This window comes from Macrobrachium nipponense, chromosome 8 (assembly GCF_015104395.2).
Source record: "Macrobrachium nipponense isolate FS-2020 chromosome 8, ASM1510439v2, whole genome shotgun sequence".
In the NCBI taxonomy this organism is placed as follows: Eukaryota; Metazoa; Arthropoda; class Malacostraca; order Decapoda; family Palaemonidae; genus Macrobrachium; species Macrobrachium nipponense.
Genome location: NC_087203.1, coordinates 50,892,487 through 50,906,905, shown reverse-complemented (window position 1 = coordinate 50,906,905; position 14,419 = coordinate 50,892,487). Strand labels below are relative to the sequence as shown.

The 14,419-nt window shown below is 42.3% G+C and overlaps 1 protein-coding gene across 1 annotated transcript in view; it reads left to right on the top strand.

The window, feature by feature from the left end:
- Positions 1-14,419, top strand: part of LOC135223095 (ectopic P granules protein 5 homolog) — a 759,396-nt gene that overhangs the window by 396,496 nt on the left and 348,481 nt on the right. The window contains 5 exon segments of the mRNA XM_064261599.1: positions 11,299-11,476; positions 11,643-11,666; positions 11,668-11,708; positions 11,710-11,836; positions 12,073-12,174. Coding sequence (XP_064117669.1) covers positions 11,299-11,476; positions 11,643-11,666; positions 11,668-11,708; positions 11,710-11,836; positions 12,073-12,174 — 472 coding nt within the window.

Genomic DNA, 14,419 nt, shown 5'->3' with positions numbered 1-14,419 from the left:
AACTCTACATACGAAAAGTTTTTCAAGATACGAAGGTTGTTGCTGTAAAGTCCCGAGATTCGCCCGGAACCACCGAGAACAATTTTAAAACTCCCGCGCCACCAACTGAGTAAACTCGCTACCATCCTCCCGCTCTCCATTGGTTCCTGATGCTAGTCACCCCATAAGGTCCTGCTCTCCTATTGGTCAGCATCTACCCCTTGTGCTTTAAGTATTCTATTGGTAAAAGGATGCTGTAAATTGAAAAACTTATTCATGCAATACATTTTAACAAAAACTTCAATGCAAATACATTTAATAAAAAAAAAACAGTTAGGTAAACAAAGATTAGAATAAAGAATAGAAATGAATTGGTTTATTACAGCGGATGGCCCGCGGTTAACGGCGCAATCACTCAACGGCGAATCGGTTTTTATTTTTACAGCGGTCGTCAAAAATATTCATTAAAAAAATAAGGCATTTTAAAGGTATCTTTACGGCACAAATTTCAGTTAACAGCGCGCCGCTAGCGCCGGTTGTCCTAACGAGTTCATACATATGTTAGGAAATGCCGTTCAGACCATAAAGGTTATGCAAATTATATTAACAAATTTTATGGAGAGTTATTACGTAGGTATTAGGGTAAAATATATGCCTCTGACGTTGTTCTATGCCGAAAATATCGAGTTACATAAGTGCAAATTTAGCTATGGATGTGTCGATTCATAATTGTTCATGCTTTTGTTTAAAATGTGTGTGAAAATGTATTACGTGAAAGGCATTTTTATTTCTGTACAGAAATATGATCAAAGGCAGCTTTTGAAACTGCCCCCTTCACGATAGCAAATACGATGTTTTTTCATGTTCTTTCTTGTAAGCCGCCGCCTGCCGCTCTTCCGAAAATATCGATTTAAAAAAGTGCAAATTAGCGATCGATGTGTCGATTTTATAAAATATTTATGCTTTTATGTTTAAAATGTGTATGAAAATGTATTACGAATAGGGTATTTTTATTTCTGTGCAGAATATGATAAAAAGGCAGCTTTTGAAACTCCCCTTCAAGTTATCGACTACGAGTGTTTTTCAAGTTCGTTCTTGTATGCCGCGGCGGCATACAAGAACGAACTTGAAAAACACATCGTAGTCGATAACTTGAAGGGGAGTTTCAAAAGCTGCCTTTTTATCAAATTTCTGCACAGAAATAAAAATACCCTATTCGTAATACATTTTCATACACATTTTAACATAAAAGCATAAACATTTATAAAATCGACACATCGATCGCTAATTTGCACTTTTTTTTGCCGCCGTCTGCCGCTCTTCCAACAATATCGAGTTAAAGAGAGAGAGAGAGAGAGAGAGAGAGGAAGAGAGAGAGAGAGAGAGAGAGAGAGAGAGAGAGAGAGAGAGAGAGAAAAGTGCAAATTTAGCGATCGATATGTCGATTTTTCAAATGTTTATGCTTTTATGTTTAAAATGTGTATGAAAATATATTGCGTAAAGGTATTTTCATTTTTGTACAGAAATAAGATACAAATTAAGGCAGCCTTTGTAACTACGCTCAACGTTGTCAGGGGATGGTTTTTCATGTTCGTTCTTGTCCGCCAGTTCCGAAAAATGCATTGTGTTATTTTATTAATTATGCATCTTTTCCATAAATCCTTTAAAAAGTTATACATTATTTCACTGTATCCAAGAATATTGTATGTATTCTCATATATTGTATTTTAAAATACTACGGCAAACTTAAGCCCATATTCCGCGGAGCGGCCAATGTTGTGGTTTGAAATCAGCTGATGAATACGAGTCTGTTTCACCATAACGCAATTCTGAGCGAATGCTCTTGCTTCTAGTTAGCATAAACGATCTAGATACTTGACTTATATGAGACAAAGTTATTTTTCCTTATACAGTTTTGTGTTTTTAGGTGAAAATATTTATTGAATATGTCTCGTTGTGAATGTGAACTACTATTTTTTTTTCGTTAACAGATTACGTTGGCGGCATGTTTATTGCGTAACAAATTACGTGATTCCGTTCGCAATACGTAATCCTTTATATCATCGTAATACGAACTTTACGTTATTTATCTTATATCGGCGTGAAACCAACAGTAAAATGTGTTCTTTCAAGCACAGTAGTTTTGATTAAAATTATTTTATCCCAATTTTATCTATGATTATGTGTGATGGCAGACGTTTACTGCAGTTTTATCCTTGTTGCCGATGTACGATAATAGTCATTAGCAGCTTGAACAGTTTTCTCAGCTTCAGTCATAATTAGGTTTAAATTTAACGGTATATTTCCCGATTGATCTTTAATCTATATTGATCTCTGATCTATAGCGAATAAAGTTATTACATTAAGATATCTCAGTTCTATTCTATACATAACGCCATTTATAACAAATACGGTAATGTTGCACTGTAGTACGATGATCGAAATACAAGCCAAACAGATGTTATCCAGTTCGGTTGTACTTAGAAAAAAAAAAGTCGTTTCTCGTTCGGTTGTTCATGGTTGTACACGTTCACGCAACGAGTATAACGTTAAAACCATACTTTCACCATTCTCTTTTGCTGTTATTGAACTTATGTAACTAGAAGATGGATAAAGTTAGGCCATTGTAATTTGATCTCTCATAAAATCGAACTATCAAGACTAATGATCGTAACCTGAACACTACAGATACCTGTACACTGTATAAGATACCTGTACACTGTATAAACTTTATTATATCTTTACATACTCTAGACACCCACATGTACTGTACAGTAAATTCTTATAGGTAACTATACTGCATAAATATAATTTTACTTATTGCGCCGTTGTGGATTACGGCGCCTTTGACTGATCTAGAGTTTCGAAAGAAGGTGTGCGGCGGCGTAGGCTTTAAAATCGCTCAGCGTCGAAAATCGCTTGGCGTCGGTGGCCAGGAACGGAACCCCTGCCGCTAACCGAGGGCCGCCTGTATACTGTTTGGTAGTTTCAGTAGTTGAAGAGAGATAATGAAAATTTATGGCTTACTGTGTAAAGTGATTCCTTGGCGATCGTTCGATACTCGTAATACTCGTAAGTGCTGGATGTAAACAGAAGTTTGGAAGCTTTTATTTGTTTGTTTATTATAGCTCATGGTTACTTAATAATTATTTGAAATGAGTACATGCAATACATTTAATAAAAAAATTGTGAATTAGATATCATAAAATATAAAATAAATCAGACTGAACCAAACAAATACGTATTTTTTTTTTAGGATTCTTCTTCTGTTTATTATTACGTTACGTATACGTATGTTTCATTATAGCTGTCAGTAACTCGGTATATCTCCATTAGGTAAAGATAAAATAAAGAATAGAAATGAATGGTTATTATACTGTTTGGTAGTTTCATTAGTTGAAGAGAGATACTAATGAAAATTTATGGCTTACTGTGTGCTAGGAAAAAGGATTGCTTGGCATTCGTTCGGTACTCGTAACTTCGTAAGACGGGTAAGAGCTGAATGTAAACAATCGATTGGAAGGTTTTTGTTCGTTTGTTTGTGTATTATAGTTAATGATTAATTAATAATTATTTGAAATGAGTACATACTGATTATTTATACATTTTATTGGCATATTTCTAAGCTTTTAACTCTTAGGTTTAGATGTCAGAATCATAGGCTAGGCTACAGTAGCAACCCCCGCTAACATAGGCTAGGCCTTATTGCTAAGGTGGGACATATGCTAAAGTCCTAATATATGCAGTAAAAATGGGGTTGAACATTACATGCAGTTGAATATTACTCAAGTATGTACAGTATTTTGCCTTTTTGGAGTCATATTTCTTTCGTTGGATCGGCGTCGTAACCCTAGAACATGTGTTGTAGGCCTGGAAATATAATTTACTGGGGTGTTTTTGGAGGGCTTGGAACGGATTAGCCATTTTACATGTAAAATGTGGTCCAAGATACGAAAACTTCATGATACGAAGGTCGCCTCGGAACGGATTAATTTCGTATCTCGAGGTACTACTGTACTATATATATCTAGAACCGAGGATCCTATAATATGTTAATTTCATTGAATATCCGATTGATACGGATATAGTGGGTTTAGGTTGCGCCGTGTTTTGCATGTGATTTAGTAGAACCTATAGACCTACTTACTCCTCCTGAGCCGAGTTGGCATTGACCTACCGCGTGGTGGTACACCTGGCTGGTAAGGTCTCCAGCTGATCGCGTGAGGGTCACCCTCTTTGACCTCCCTCCCCCTGCACCCACCTCGGTGGGGGAACGCGGCTCGCCTCACGCTACTCTAAGTAGCCGACCCGAGCTTCTCGCTTAAAGGGGGGGGTTAGGGAGTACGGTCGGGGGGGTAGGCCCACCGCGCCATGCTCAGTATGAGTGGTAGGGGGGTGCCCGCTCGGGCGAGCTTTGGTTGGCCACCTGGCTCATCGGGACGGTGCGCTCTCCGGGCCACTACAGCCATGTCCCCTATCCGCAGTCCTTCTTTACCAGACCTATCCTCCCGCTCCGGCGGGACCGGGACCCCGGCTCCAAGGTATTGGCTATACGAATAGCTATGATCCTTTACTCAACCAGACTCAGGCTAAGGTTTTACCGATTTCCCTGATCTGTTCTTACGAAGCCGGACCAGGAGTAGAATAGCTAGGTGTAAGGGGGCTTGACGCTGAGAATGGTCCACCATGGTTGGAACAGTTAGTTATGCACATGTATTAGTTATGTCTAAGTAAGATATCTTATCTTATTATATACTTCAGGCTCGTTCACTACGGCGGATAACCTACTCCGCCGGGTATTCAGAACCGAGGTACCATGTTATCACTAGCTCCCTAGCCTTGTTTGACCTTCTTGGTTTGTCACATCTATCCCGCACCCTGGTGGGATTGAAAGATAGGCTTGAGACTCAATCCTAGTTGACTAGATTAAATGTCTCCGGTGCCAACGGAGTCAGGCCAGGTCTTCCTTACCCTGCCCCCGTTCCATCAGGCCTATACCTTTACTTTAATATCAAGAACAAGAACTAGTCCTCGGAGCTGGTGAGAAACAAGGATGCATGAAATTTTAGTAGTAAAGAATGCATGCCCCACCGGATACACCTCCGGTGGGTCTAAATAGTGATACTCATGTATCATTCAACTTACAGATGGTGCGTTGCCTGGAGACGGGTGTACCGCCGTTCTCCAAGAGCCCTGCGGGCACGTGGTGTGCTGGACCCACGCGGATGTGCGGTACAGTGGGATCTCTGCTGGTGTGGCACCATGAGGGGTGCGAGATCTTTGCTATGGACTGGTGATGAAATCACCTCCGAGTCGGACCCACATACCACCCGTAAAAATGAAAATACAATGAGAATCAGATTGAATAAAATCAATGTTGATACATACTAGACTAAGGATAGTTTTTAGTTCAAGTATTGAGATAACTCTCTCTTACAGAGTATTCAAGCCATCAAGGATGCGGCGATGGCTACTCTGAAAGCCTGGTTCGGTGGCTTTGGCCGTAATGTGAAGGCCAGACAGCCCTACATGCTGTCCGAGGAGATGGCCTTGCTCATCTACCCCGGAGCAAAGAAGTCGTCAGCTGTAGAGGGGGGGAGGTAGCAGCCCCCATCATCGCCAGGATCCAGGCGAGACCACGCTCTTACCGGAGACGGTTTCGGCAAGGAGGTGTTAAGAGAAGTAGTGGCCTTGGATTTGGAACGGGAGCCCATGGTTGTTGACAACCAGGGTGAAGGTAAGAATGTTGTCGAGGCAGGTATTTTAGGGGCTCAAGGCTTGCCCTCTAGCCCATCTCATTCTTCTACTGTTACCACTACTTCTTCTTTCCATGGATTCACCGGTAAGCTCCAGTCTGTTAGACCCAAGTCGAGCTCGGTGATCCCTAAGGTGAAAAATCCTTCCACCTTTAAGGCTATCAAGAAGTCCTTGCCAAAGCCAAGGTCCGGATCTAGCCGCGCCAGTACGCCATCAGCTCCCAATCCCAGTGCGGACTCGGCAAAAGCTACTCCCCCTCAACAGGGGTAGAGAGCGAGAGGTCCAAAAGCTAGGGCCCAGGAACTAGGGGGGTTTGATCCGGCCCCGGTGTTCTCTTCGATCATGATGGAGAGCAGGCAGGTTAGGTTCCAAGGAGAAGTTCTACCGAGCTTATCCCACCTCCCTTCGGAGGCAATCAGGGAGGACAAGTCCAGTCCAATCCCTAACGGAGAGGAGGATGACTCAGGAGACCCTAGTGGGCGGGTATCCGTGAGAATTTCGCTCCGTTCGCGGATGGTATGCTTACCATTGAGGGATGCGGGACTCGGAGACTGGAGGACTTTGAGTTCTACCCACATGATCTCCAGTTCCCATTCATGGGGTATGCCCGTCTGACGGATGAGGCAATGGTAAAGGAAGATAAGGTCCCGAAGGAGACCGTTATCTTCCCCAGGGACCAAGCTCAACAAGCATGGGTCCGGAGCTTGACAGAGTGCCAATGTGTCAACACTAAGTTGACAGCCCACAAGAGCCTGTTTACCATCTTTGTAGTGGGTGACAACACCCCTACCCCGTGCCTCTCCAAAGTGGCTGAGCTGACACTACAGGCAGCTACGGAGGATAAACCCATGCCGCAACTCTGGGAGACAGATTTGCCTTCCCTTTTGCTCCCCGGAGGCACAGTGTTGGGTAGATGCTCCGGCCACCTTTACAGTGGGTAAGCTCGCCTCGGACTGCGGAACTACGTTGTTCAGCGAGCGGCTTCCCAGGCTTCCGGACTCTCTAGTCAAAGCTGAGTATGACGCGAGGTGTAGACTGAGCAGGTCCCTCAACTCCGCCACCATGATAGAGCTGACTTCGTTGATATATGCGGACGAGCCACTGTTTAAAGTCCTAACGAAGTCCTTCCTTCACACAGTACAATGTGATCTATATGACTTCGCAGTGGCTAGGCGGAACTGTAGGAAGCACGTCCTGGCGGACGCTTCCATCCGCCACGAGCCCAACAAGCTCATTAAGTCATCGATCTGGGGAGCAAACCTCTTCCCCGACTCTGTCGTCAACGAAGTCCTCGGGGAAGCAGCTAGGGTGAACCAAAGTCTAAGAATTCGCTGGGGACTCATCCCTAAAAGGAAGCCTGAGTCCGCCGGAACAACACCTAGGGCAAGAAGAGGTTGAGGAAGTACCACCCTTCCAGTCATCTCAGCCACAAACAGTGGTCCAAGCGGTCCCGGTGGCCCAAATGAATCAGCCCTCCACTCGAAAGCACGCCGCAGCAGCAGTTTGTTTTTTTGTTTTTGCCAACCTTCTCAGCACCCCAGAGCTCGACTTCCTTCGCCACCGTCCCCGGCCTTCAATGCAACTTTCGAATCCTAGGGATTTCAGTTGTATAACAGATTTGCCAGAGATAGCCGAGCTAGGGGTGCTTTCCGACACAGAGGTGGCGGAAGAGCTTCGGCCCGAGGCAAAGGCTCCGGGGAGCCCGGGGTGGCCGTCCATCTGCCAACCAATGAGACTCCCCAGGTAGGAGGGAGGCTGTACCTCTTCCGAAACCGTTTGGAGGTTCAGCACCACTTGGGCACACAGTATTGTGACAAAAGGTCTGGGATGGAGTTGGAAAGAAGGGCCTCCTCCATCAACCAGATTTTACCAGAAGCCGATGGCAGACCTGATAGAATACACCCAAGAATTGCTTCAAAAGAGGGCAGTGTCAGAAGTCAGACATTTAAAATTTCAAGGGCGCTTGTTCAGCATTCCAAAGAAAGACTCACACAAGCCAAGAATAATCCTACTAGACTTGTCCCATCTAAACTAATTTATTCATTGCGACAAGTTCCGTATGCTGACCGTTTCGCAGGTGCGGACCCTACTTCCCCGTGGGGCCATCACCACCTCTATAGATCTTACAGATGCCTACTATCATGTCCCAATAGCAAGACACTTCCGTCCCTTCCTAGGCTTCAGTATAGGAAAGAAGGCCTATTCCTTCAAAGTAATGCCATTCAGGCTCAACATAGCGCCCCAGAATATTTACGAAGATAGTGGAAACAGTAGTCCGGAGGAATTAAGGACTCAAGGGATAATGCTAGTAGCCTATTTATTTAACGATTGGCTCATATGGGCCACAGACGCCGAAGAGTGCCGCAAGGCAACGGTCAAAGTGATAAGTTTTCTGGAATACTTAGGATTCCAGATAAACAAGAACAAATCCCGGCTGACTCTGGCACCACGTTTTCAGTGGTTGGGAATACAGTCGAACCTAAAGGCTTACAATCTATCAATTCCGCCAGCAAAACGCAGGGAAATAGCAAAGGCTACAAGGCAATTCCTCAAGGGCAAACAGACGTCCCGGCAGAACCAAGAAAGGATTCTAGGTTCACTCCAATTTGCATCAATTGCGGACGTACTGTTGAAAGCCAAACTAAAAGATATAAACTGGGTCTGGCGATCCGAGCAAACAAGAAATCCCAGGACAAAGTATCCCGGATCCCGCAATCTTGCGCAAGAGACTCCGCCCACCCCTGGGCAGAAGTCAAGAATCTGTCGAAATCAATACCTTTACAGTTTTCCTCCGCCAGCCCTGATTGTCCACACAGACGCCTCTCTGAGCGGCTGGGGAGGATACTCACAGTACAAAAAAGTACTGGGACTTGGTCAGTGACATTTCTGCCAACTACTATCAATGTACTGGAGCCATGGGAAGTGTTTCTAACCCTGAAGAAACTCTTACCAGCAAAGAAAAATCCACATCAATTGGTATTAGGCAGTGCGGTGGTAGTCCACTGCATAAACAGAGGAGGCTCCAAATCGAACCATGTAAATCATGTAATGATAGCAATATTTGCCCTAGCAGCAAGGAACCAATGGCACCTATCAGCCACTCACCTAGTGGGAGTAAGGAATGTAGTGGCAGACGCATTGTCAAGGACTACTCCGCTAGAATCGGAATGGTCCCTAGGCGGAAATTCATTCAAATGGATATGCCAACAGGTGCCAGGGCTTCAAGTAGACCTTTTTGCCACGAATCAAACCACAAACTGTCATGTTATGTGGCCCCACCCCTAACCTGGACCCTCTGGCATATGCCACGGACGCTATGGCAATAGACTGGAATACTTGGAAGAGAATTTATCTCATCCCTCCAATAAAACCTACTACTGAAATTGTTCTGAACAAACTCAGATCTTTCAAAGGTCAGATTGCACTAGTAGCTCCCAACTGGCCCAAGAGCAATTGGTTCCCACTACTAGTGGAATTGGGACTCCGGCCCCGGCAGATTCCCAATCCCAGACTGACGCAGTTGGTACAAACGCGGACTGTGTCCGCTTCCTCAGGGATTCAGAAAGCCCTAACTTTATGGACTTCATGAAGTTTGTGGCGCAAAAAGATGCCAACATTGATCCTCAAAACATCCTGTTTCCTGGAATCAGAACAAATGAGAATCAACTCTGCATCAATACGATTCAGCAGTGAAGAAGCTAGCCACCTTCGTGAGAGACAAAGGTACAAACCTTATTACGAATCTGGCAATCACTTTTTTCAGAACCTTGTTCGAAAAAGGTTTATTACTACAACCAAATCGGCATTAAAGAAAATATTCCAATTTGGATTTAATATTGATATCACAGATTCATATTTTTCTTCTATCCCCAGGGCTTGTGCTAGATTAAGACCAGTAAATAGGCCTCGGACGGTCTCCTGGTTTTTAAACGATGTCCTTAAGCTAGCTTCAGACACGGTTAATGAGTCATGTTCTTATATAACCCTGCTCAGGAAAACATTATTCTTAATAAGCCTGGCCTCAGGAGCCAGAATATCGGAGCTGTCGGCCCTTTCCAGGAACCAAATCATATTGAATTCCTCCTATCTGGAGAATTACTGCTTTGCCGATCGTCAATTCTTGGCTAAAACAAGGACCCACAAAATAGGTGGGCCCCATGGAAAATTGTTTCTCTTCCGCAGGACCTATCCCTATGTCCAGTAAACACACAAAGAGCCTATCTAAACAGAACCACCACGAAATCTTCAGGCCCCTTGTTTATTAGGGACAATGGTGGGACCATCTCCCTAAAAGGAATTAGACAACAAATCCTCTATTTTATTAAACAGGCCAATCCGGAATCAATTCCGCATGTACATGATACAGAGCAGTAGCTACCTCAGTTAATTATTTTCAGCATATGAACTTTGACGATCCTCAAAAGTATACAGGCTGAAGTCACCGAAAGTATTTAAACGCCACTACCTAAAATCCTTAGAGGCCTTTAAATTCTCAGCAGTGGCAGTAGGGAACACAGTTTCCCCTGACACTGCATAGCATAGTAATAACTAGTCTTAATAGCCTATATCTCTCTTTACGTCTTTCTCTCCTACCTGCCTCGCTAGCATTCTTGATCTTCGCTCGGTTGTTTACTGGGTTGCACACATTGACCTTCTCACCCTGGACTGCACTTATGATCACTCTTTGATTGTACATATGAATGTCTAATTGTATATATGTGTATGTAATTTCCTGTATTGTGGTGTGGGATTCATCTAATCTTATCAGATTTGGGTTATACAACCCTAGTTAGTAAATAATGACTGTAGTTTAAGGATATTATTAAAATCCTAGTAGAATTACGGAATTTTATTAAGAACTTGTAGAATTAAGGAATTCTTATTAAATAGTAACTAGAATTATTTATGCAAGTTTCATTTTTCCTTACAGTAACTTATCTACACTAATTTTCCAAGCTGGTGGGGCCAATTCTCTGTTACTATTTCACGGAGCGACACAGGGATTCTGACAAAGGAAAAATCTATTTCTGGGCAGTGACCTGTGTCGCCCAGTGAAACCCACCCTCTACTTTCCACACCCTAACTGGCCCAAGCTTGGGTGCTATCTACAGGAATGGTGAACGAGATGCTAGTTGTAGCAGTGGCGGGCGGTAGATGGCCTAGAGCGGCTCCTCTGTAGACGAGGGATATTGAGAAAGGAAGAGACTAAATGGCAGGGGACCTCTGATAGTGGTTTCACACGCCCCAGTTACCATACCGACACCCTTAAATAAGGGTGAGCGAGCCAGGAAACTCTGGCATAACCATATAGCTTTTTTCTCTGGTATATTTAGCAATAATATACCTTAGAAATGAGTGCTAAAGGAACATTTCATTGTGCGACAAAGGTCACTGCCCAGAAATAGATTTTTCCTTTGTCAAAATCCCTTTTCAAAGGGCCTTTTTGTGGGAATTTAACTTTTATAACCTTGATTGTGATGATATGCTTGTGCGCTTGTGCTATTTAGTTTAAAATAGAATAGTATACATGGTGGAATTAATACACTTATAAACAATTCCTAGGGATCTTGTGAATGAATATCGAAAATTGGACAGAAATGAAAACAAGCAGAGATGGATGTTAGTGCTTATAAGTGGCCGTAAACTTTTTTACCACATTGTTCAACTGACGTCAGATGAAACCAACTTCTACCCACCTGCTAAACAGCTTATTACTTCTTGTGCAGAAGTTTTGGGCCAGGTAATCATTTTGATTAATAATCGTTCCTTTGTATGTGTAACACATTCATGAAATGTACCATTGTATTTAGTATTTCCATGTTGTGTGAAATGTTAATCATACAGAAATCTTGCTAGTCTTTTTTTTCCTTCGGAGATAATGCTAATTTTTTCTATGATTTTCACAGGAGTTTATTTGTGGTCATGCAGATTTGCCAAGAAAGTCTTGTTGCCCAAGTATTAGAATGGGATGGACATTTTGAGGACTTTAGTTCCTCATTTTACACCTGCAGTAACTCCAGTTCATACATACACTCTGTACTCATCTCTCAGTCCTCATGCTCTTGTATCACCTGATCATACTTTCATGCTTTTATCCAAGGTAATAAATGTGTCTTTCTGTTATAAGGTGTATGCTAATTAGACCAAAATAATAAGGAGTACTTTCCTAATGATTTTTGTGGATTGATATTGTATTAACTTGAAATTATCATGAACATCAGTTCTAAACTCTTAAGTCATTCAGAAAATATCTTCTTAGTGTTCCCAATATATTGAAACTTTTTACGGTATTCCTATCTTCTGTTTGTACTAAAACAGCTGCTCTTGCTATTTCAGTTTGACATAGAGAGATGGCTTGTTGATGTAAAACCAAGTTGTAGTGATCAAACTCAGCTTGTTAATACAATTGGAGCTGCTTTATCATCCCTCCTTCCACAAGCGGAATCTAGTTTTGGCGGTGGTTTTAGAGGTAATTGTCATTATACTCGTTGCCTGGTGTCCATATTGTGTTAACAGTATCTTATATGTAATTCTCACTATTATTATTATTTTGAAAGAGTTCTTCTTTTAGGGCAGTGTATTTGAAAACAATTGTAATTTCAATGGAATGCAGTAATTATAGTCATCTATGTTTATCTCCATTATATTTTATTCTCATCATCAGTAAATGGTATAATAAATTTCCAAAGAATATGGAAAAATATTCTAATTTTCATTGTTTATTTTTACTCTTATGATTTGCATCTCACACCTTTTGTATTTTTTGTCATTCACATGAATTAGATACTACTGGTATTTAGATTTTAATTAGCAAAAGTCCTGGGGAGGGGGGTTAAATTGTCAGTCCATTGCAGTGTCAGGTGTTTGGTCCTGTAAGGATGCAAACCATTACCTTTTAGTATATCAGTATTATTTCTCAGTGCAAGCTGGAATGGCTGCTTAACTTAGTAACGAGGTAGTTATAGTCTGTCCTCCGCCTCCCCTTCTTCTTCTACTCCTCTTATCCCTGCTCCTCCTTCTGCCTCTTTTCCTCCTCCTCTGCTCTCTCCTCCATTTCCTCCTCCTCCTCCTTCTGCTTCTCCTTCTGCTCCTCCCTCTCCTTCTTCTCCTCCCTCTCCTTCTTCTCCATTTCCTCCTCTTCCCCCTTCCCTTCCTCCCTATTCTCCATTTCCTCCTCCTCCCCCTCCTCTTCCCATAGCTGCCCCTCCAATGGATGTTCCAGCATCTCCCATTCCAGACCAGCCCTTCAGTGTGGAAGACGAGTGGTGTGTTGGGAAAAAGGAAATAGTTCTTCCTGTTTACTTTCTTCTTAAGGTTCTCTTCATTCTCCTTGTCTTCAGACTATCTTCCTCTGCTTAGGAGGATGAAGAAGGAGTCAGGGAAATCCAAGGCTTTGTGTAGGAAGTCAGGAGGACTTCTCTTGTGTGTTCTTTGTAACTGCAAGTAAGTAGAAGCACCAGATCACGGACCATACTTCTGGCATGGTTGTTGCTCCATGCCTGCTCGCTCACTTGGATGTGAGGATGGCTCCTTCCCAATTCCCCAGTGCAGCTGTGGTGCCATTTGACCACCTAGTGATCATTATACCTCAGGAAGGGCTGTTTCCATTGCTCGTACCTTTTGGACCTGAGAAATTCCCTCTAGCTATCCTGCTGTGCACCTTAAGGCCCCATTCACATGAGGCGAAACCATGCGGATGTAAAAGTGGTGACCATACACATTACGTAATTATTAGTACACACACACACACACACACACACACACACATATATATACATACAGGCAGTCCCCGGGTTACAACGGGTGTTCCGTTCTTGAGACGCGTCGTAAGCCGAAAATCGTTGTAAGTCGGAACAACGTCGGAAAAATGTATTGAACTAATAAAAAAAGTTATAAAAACCTTACTTGTAATCCTTTAGGTACACTACATGTAGTTTCCTGAAGTTTTATGTACAATCTGGAGTTGTTTTCATCCAAAAAATGGTGGTTCTGGAAGGTAAAAGTACACAGTTAGTACAAAATACTACACAAAGTCCTGAATGCAATATGTAAAGTAGAGTATATATCAAGAGTAAAAGAGTAAATGTATGTAATTCCTTACTTTTAAAGTTGTCGTGCTATGTAACCCTGGACAAAGTTTTTTGTGGCCACATAGCCTACATCATTCAGGGGTTCTGGGTTTCTGGAATGTAAAAAAGATATTATATTAATATGTAGTATTGTAGTCCTCTATGCAATAAAGTATACTACTACAGTAGTACGTATACCATACAGTGGTGTATAAGATATAACATGTATAAAACTTAGTTAGGAATTCCTTACATACTTACCAACTTTTAGTGAGTCTCAAAGCTGTTAGCTAGGTTGTGGGAGATGTAGATGGAGATAGTATGCATGTGTAGGGAGCCTGCAATGATAAGGATAATTAGTACAGGGTAGGACGTATATGTGTACGTACAGTAATAGAAGTTCTAGTAGTATTTCAGATATATTTCAGAAAGCTATGTTTACTACTAGGTACAGTAAAAACTAAAAAAAGATGAATTCCATACCTAACATTAGTGTGCTTTATACAGATGACAGGCTAGGATGAGAGAGCTTGAAAAGGTGATGGGCAGCCTGGAATGATATAGAATATTAAAGGACAGTATGTAACCACTTAAGTACAAAATGTACTGTTACA